Here is a 6,964-nt window from a genome sequence, read left to right on the forward strand (position 1 = left end):
ACTTCTAAGAATGTTGAATTCTCCAATGTATATTCTTTTTAAAATATGTATAGTGTGAGGATGGGAGCTAGATGAATGAGGAAAATCCCATGACTATGTACTGCCGGTAACCTGCCAAAATTTCCTCCAACTAGAGATTTAATTTTGGGAACAAAATTAAAAAAAAACTGAATAAAAAAACCCGCAGAAATTAAGGTCACTGATTAATAACCCCATTCACTCATCTAGGCTATGTGCTAAGTGAAAGAGAATGTTCAGAGGAGCACGGAGACTGGCTGCCTCTATTATATAGTTTCTTATCTCCAAAGTGAGAGAATAAATTTTTTTTTTTTGAGAGAATAAATTTTTATATACCTTATTGTAGTTGTAAGAATAGAGTAAATTTATGGGGATAAATTTAAGTAGAGTAGTAACTGAAAGTAAGTTCTATTTTAGAGTTTGCTGTTACCAGTACTATATCATTTCATTTGCTTCTGTTGGGTAGGAAATCAAGCTAAAGTTTTAAACTGGGGTAATCTAGAGATTCTTAAATTTGTCTGTCTGGATTAGCCTGTTCCAGTTCCTGGTTGAGAGCTAACATTATGCACAGCTATGCTAAAAAGGGGGGCTCATGTAAAAATTTTAAAAGACTTTCAGGAAAAAGGTCTAGCACCATACTGTCGTACATGGGTTTAGAACCTGTGTTCTCAAACATGGCTACAGATCAGATTCAGCTTGGAAGCTCTTAAAGATACCAATTTAATTCCTAGCCTCACACTCCTATAAGTTTTGATTCAGTTGTTTTGGGTGGAGTCCCATCCATCATTATTTTTTTCCCCAGTAATTCTCCAGATGTTTTTGATTTTCAGCCCAAGTAAAAATCAATTTAGTTTACATACAAATTAAAGGAGAATTTTAAAAATATATGTTTAATTACATTTTAACTTTTCTGAATAAAGCAAATAAAAGTATACAAATTGAGATACCGTATTGGTTCCTTAAGCCACCATTCAGAAAGAATAGTTTCAAGAATTTCAGGAGGCAATGACTCATTTTCCATTATGCTTGCTTTTATTGCTTCTTCTTCTTCAGTAAGTTGTACTTCTGGAGTCTAAAAACAAATATCCAAAAACAAAATAAGAAACGTAAGACTCCATATTAATAACTAATATTACATTACAAAGTTTTTTTTTACATAATTAAGATGAAACCTGTTTATTTTGGGTCACTTTATGTTGTCTGTAAATACTTCAAATTTGAGTTCCTTAAGTCAGTATTCAATATGGTTTTCATAAGACAGTATATCCACTATAGCTAAGAGGAATTATTAACAATTAGTATGACTGACTTTCATACATAGTCTCAGGATACCTGACCCATCACTTTTTGCCAAAACCTTGTTCTAGTATAAAATACATCTGTAAGTCTTACCTGAATTGTCATATACCTTATAGTTATACGATCTAGATCCTAATCAACGGATGGGTCAACCAGGCATTCATCTGAAAAACAAGCTGTACCTGTTTCCATTTACAGGGCATTAGGTAAGGAGAAAGGTCCTAGCTTTGGTTAAAAAGTGAGTTAAAGAACTTACTTTTTTACAACCCTTGATAGAACCCTTCTAAGAGATCCACACAAACTTATGAGGCATCATTAGAAATAAATATTTTGAGATTTCTGTTGGTGCTGGGACAGATTTTTATGATTTTTTTTTTTGTAGAAAACTGAAAACCCAGTAATGGGTCTAGGACAGATATTTCAAATAACAAAGTCCCAAACAGATCCTATACAACTGTCTTGTCAGGGAGTCACGTAAAACTCAGTATTTTATATTCTAGGTGAGCAGTTAAGGCTTCAAGATACTGGGAGGATGACTTGTAGAAATGGGTAGTTTTATACAGCTTATATTCTATTTCCTAAAAGCAGTAATAGTAGGCACAATTATCTGCAAAGAGAATATTAATTTTACCACCGGCTTCTTTGGATTGTCATCCTTGAGTGTAATGTTTGCTTGAATTGCAAGCTCTTCAATTTCTTCTTTTGCGAATTGTTCTTCCTCAGACTCTTCTTCATATTCAGGTCCAACTTTCTTTTCAAGTTTGACCATTAGTTTTTCTTGAAGAAATTCTTCAAACTGAATGTGAAAAATCCCTAATTTTTCTGCCAATTGTCTTCCACAGACAGTTTTTCCAGAGCCATGGGGGCCTAGGAGGCATATTCTTAGTGGAGGAGCCTGCCATAGTGGGATGAATCAGGGGAGATGGGATAGAGGGGGCAGAAGAAGGGAAGAAAAGGAAATTTTGAGTAATTAAGAAAATGTAAATCTTATTAGCTGTCTTTCCTAAGACTGAGTAGGAATTACCACCTCACAAACTCACAGCAGGTTTTGACACTAGCATATCCATTAATGCAATTCATTGCAAGAATAATGGTCTTCAGGAAGTATCAATAGGACACATTAAACTTCATCTTGCTGTTATATACCAAGAGGTATTTAATAAAATAAAAGGTTTGTTTTTAAAAAATGGTGGGGAACTAAGGAGCAGGGCCCTAATGGCCTTTGGTGGTGGGTAATGTGGTCTGAATAGCTGTGAACCTCTTCCCCTAAATCATACACAGTGTTATAAACCAAAGTTACCACAAGAAAAAAAAAAATGTTATCAAAAACAAGTAGAAAAAAAATTCTAGTTAAAATATAGAAAGGCATCCTCTTAGCATGATTTTAAACACCCACCAAACTCTTTACCAATGAAAAAGCCAATTAATAATGACATGCTAGAGCTACTGTCTTCAAGGTCTGTAATTTTCATATTGGAGATGAGGAAACTCAAAGCCACAGAACCTACAGAGATCTGCTGTACAGACTGTCCACTGGAGTCTGAAATTGACAGTGGTGAGTGATAGGATGAAGTAGCAGGTAAGTCTATTGTGAATGTGGAATGGCTAGAAAATTGGTAGGTGACAGAAGGGAGAAGTGGGGAGACCGTGATGGATGCAGAGAGAGGGCCTCAAAGGGACTGGAAACAGTGGATTATGAGCTGCAGAGGGAAGCTGGGAGTATGGCCTCAGTGCTTCTGCCCTGGTGAAGGGGACATTCAGAGAGATGTTTAAAAGTGAAGGAAAACAGTATAGCAAAGAAATACAGAAGAAAGAGGATCAGATAATTGGGGGTATAAAGAAATATTTCTATTTTTAAAGACACCTAAGTAGTATAAGAAGATAGCACATCCACAAAAGAAGAGGGTATTTGAAAAGAGAACTATCAAGATTAAAGAAATATTGGTTAGAAATTAAAAATATGATTACTGAAGTAAGAAGCTTATAGAAAAGTGAAATCCTAGAATTACTTAGGGTGGAAACATGTATAATTGATTGTCCAGCACAATGAATGAAAAGGTACTGGACAATTTTAAGGAGAAATGAAGAAAATATTTTTTTTTTAAGATTTATTTATTTGTGCATACAGAACTGGGGTACAGGCCAGAGGCTCACGGGCGGCGAAAGGCTTCACCAGAGACAGAGTGGGGAACAGAACAGGCAGATCAATGAAGTACACTGCTGAGGGGAGCAGCGGGCGGGTCAGGAGAGGTCTGCCACGCCATGTGGTCACCTCCGGGACAGGTGGGAATTGAACTCATGCGGAAGTGACTTTAGCTTCTCAGTGCTGTGCTTTAACACGCTGCGCCACCAGGGAGGGCCTGAAGAAAATATTTTAAGGACGTTCAGATTTTTAAAACATAGATGATGTGCTATGGGATGAAAATCAGCATGGTCAACACTAGATATCAGCATACAAACAATATTTTCATATTTCTGAGTCATAGAGTGGCACCTTAATAAACATTATTAAAAAAAAAAACCCAAAACAATACTTTTAATATTCTGAAAAGAAATTATTTTCAGCCCAGAAACCTATGCCTTATATACTTACTACCAAACATGTGAGAACCAAATAATGACATTTTCAGATAGGAAGAAATTTAGCTGAAAAGCTGAAATGTGTTTCAGCCAAACAAGGGTTTAAAAACTCACAAAAGAAAGAGGAAGACATTATAGAACATATCTGTTGGTTTTGCCACTCAGAATTTATTTACTTTTCTGTTACCATTCTCTGAATCCCCCTGAATACCCTTTTTCACCCTCAGTTTATGTGCTCAGTGGAATGGATTCCACCATTAGATCAAGAATTGGGCATGTGACAAGATTTAAGTCAAGGCATCATTTCAGAAAATGAAAGAGTGAAAAACAGAATGCTAAATAATGAAAAATGAGTGGAGTGAGATTATGTAGCCGCAGTCTCACATCACGTTTCCTTGGAGATGAAACGTCTACAGGAATCCACTGCTCTACAGCAGCTTTAACCTCTGGCAACTAGAGCGTATTGCAGAAGCTGGGAAGTGAAGGGAAATGTTGCTGCAGACTGAAGCTCTTAGTGCTTTGCTGAAGAACTGTGGAAGAACCATCAAGATCTCTGACTTCACTTACTGGGGTTCGTGTAAAACAAGGAAGCTGATCCAAAGCAGCAAAGCAGCCTAAGAAAGGAGACAACAAAAGGAGACAAGGCCTCAGCCCCAAATGCATCTTAATACCAGCAGTGCAGAAAGGCCTGACCATCCACATACTTCAGTGGATCCCGTCGGCACCTTACAAAACTGAGGTTCATTGAGATATTTCATCATCCCAAGAATTTAAGCTGTGACCTGTATGTTCTGTTTATGAAAGTACTAGTGTTTTCAAAAGAATGAAGATATATTGTGACTGATCTATCTTGATTTATAATCTCATTCTAAAAAATTAAACTAATAAACCAAGAGGAACAAAGACCGCTGTGCTCGAGGATTTTCTAATACCCACAGTGAGAAAAGGGCACTGTGAAAAATACCATGGATAGGTGTTTAGCAATGAATTAGATATTAAAATATGTTGAAATGTGGCTTCCCTGGTAGTGCAAGGAGTAAAGACAGTTATCAAGCTATTGCCAGCCACTGCAGCACAAGTTCTATCCTTGATCCCTGATGGGCCACAGAGCTAATCCACATCATGCAGCAGACCTCTTCTGTCTCACCCAATGCTCCCCTTAGCAGCGTATTTCAGTAGATCTGCCTGTTCTGCTCCCCACTCTGTCTCTAGTGAATCTTCTCACCTCCCATACACCTGTGGCCTAAACCCCAGCTCTTGTATGCATAAATAAGTAAGTCCTTATAAAATGTTGAAATGATTAAACATTAGTAAACTTATGCAGAGATATTTGAAAATGCACACACCAGAAAGACATCCTTGTAGATGAGAACAAGAAAGTAAAACATAAAAATGTGGACTCTTGTCTAACACAGTGTAATATGTGCTTCATTTTAAAAAATGAATAAAATTTTGCCATAACATGATTTTTTACAATCTCCGTGATAATGTATACATAACATAAAATTTTTCATTTTAAACAGTTTTAAGTGTACAATTAGATGGCATTAAGTATATTCATAATGTTTTATAATCATCACTGCTATCTCAGTCTAAAGACTTCTAATCACTCAAATTGGAACTCTGTATACTTTAAATAATGACTTTCATTCTCTCCTACTCTTGGACAAATATTCTATCTACTGTTTGTTTAAGTTGCCTTGTATAAGTGGAATCATCCAGTATTTGTTCTCTTGTCTTTGGCCTTTAACAAGTATTTTTTAAAAGAAGATAGAAAGTTGTTCTAATGATGATAAATAAGAATAAAAAAACCTTAGAATGGATTGTTCTGCAGTCTTGGGAACAAGAACCATCTGAACCGGTTTTGAAACAGTTTAACTGACAAGGTCTGTTCACCTCAGGGAACACTGACTTACGGTGTCAGGCCTTGCCAGTCAGGCTTGGACGTGCTCCCGCCTCTGTTTTGAACAAGTTGAGAGAACAAGGTCTAGACCCCCCCAGTTACTGAGTTACCACACTTTTACAGATGATGTCAACCCACTCACACCTCTGAAAGTCCATCAGCCTCTGAATCCCAACTTTCCCAAATCCTGTGTTTAGCAAATTGCTCTGTTCAGAGAAATTAACAGTAGAGCTGGTCATTCACATAATAAGTTGTGGGTTTTTTCACTTCAGCTAAAATGATACTACGTGTTGCTTAAACACAAGGCATTACTGGAGAAATCAAAGTGGATACTTACTTTATGTTGTGTTCCAAAAAGGTTGTTCTTGGAACTAGATATTTCCATTATATCAGAGGGGGAACTTTATGATGAAATAAATGAAGGAGGTTGGTCTCAAGTCCCTAAGAAAGTACTCAGGAACAATCAATAGGATAGGGATATTTTTACCTTTAGTGGCTCTTTATGAGCCACATATTCCTCAGGATGCTCCAAAAACTTTTCTTTAGCCTCAGGAGATGAAAAGTAATAGATCTTTTCCCTATATTTAACTGCTTCATCTATGTTGCCTGGTTGTAGGATGAAGTTTTCTTTGAGAACCACTGGACAAAAATGCTTTGAATCTCCCAAATGCCTTTTCTTCTCTTTAACTCTGTCTTCATTCTGAAAATAGTATTCAAAGTTGGGAAAGCATTAACAAAGAGCATATTGAAACAATGCTAAAGAGAAAATTAAAAATAATGCATCTTGAATAATATTTAATTCATAACACTCTATCTTTTTGAAAAATTTTCAGTATTTAAAAAATATATAATAGTTTATTTTTACATCATTTTGTGCATTTTTCCATCTCAGTTGCAGTCCTCCTGGGCTTCCCATCACCAAATCACCCATATGCCATCACCATAGTCCAGTGCATTTCCCTCCCCCGCTGTTTTTTGATCCCATTCCCCACTCCACCCCCACAAAATGTCTCTGGTATATAGCTATTCATCATTATCATTATTTTCTCGCCTGTTCTGTTATATTCCTGCTATGAGAGAAGCCATCGGGTATTTTTCCTTTTCTTTCTGGCTTATTTCACTAAGCAGGATATTTTCCAGCTCCATCCATGTTGCTGCAAAAGA

At 36.5% G+C, this 6,964-nt stretch overlaps 1 protein-coding gene across 1 annotated transcript in view; it reads right to left on the reverse strand.

Annotated features, from left to right (window-relative positions):
• Positions 1-6,964, reverse strand: part of AK9 (adenylate kinase 9) — an 81,592-nt gene that overhangs the window by 23,388 nt on the left and 51,240 nt on the right. Inside the window, exons 25-27 of the mRNA XM_004674083.2 lie at positions 6,288-6,489; positions 1,952-2,212; positions 966-1,090 (exon numbers count right to left, since the gene is read on the reverse strand). Of these exons, the coding sequence (XP_004674140.1) occupies positions 966-1,090; positions 1,952-2,212; positions 6,288-6,489 (588 nt within the window). The remainder of the gene's footprint in view (positions 1-965; positions 1,091-1,951; positions 2,213-6,287; positions 6,490-6,964) is intronic.

Source organism: Condylura cristata, unplaced genomic scaffold (genome assembly GCF_000260355.1).
Source record: "Condylura cristata isolate star-nosed mole 26May11 unplaced genomic scaffold, ConCri1.0 scaffold00001, whole genome shotgun sequence".
NCBI classification, from domain to species: Eukaryota; Metazoa; Chordata; class Mammalia; order Eulipotyphla; family Talpidae; genus Condylura; species Condylura cristata.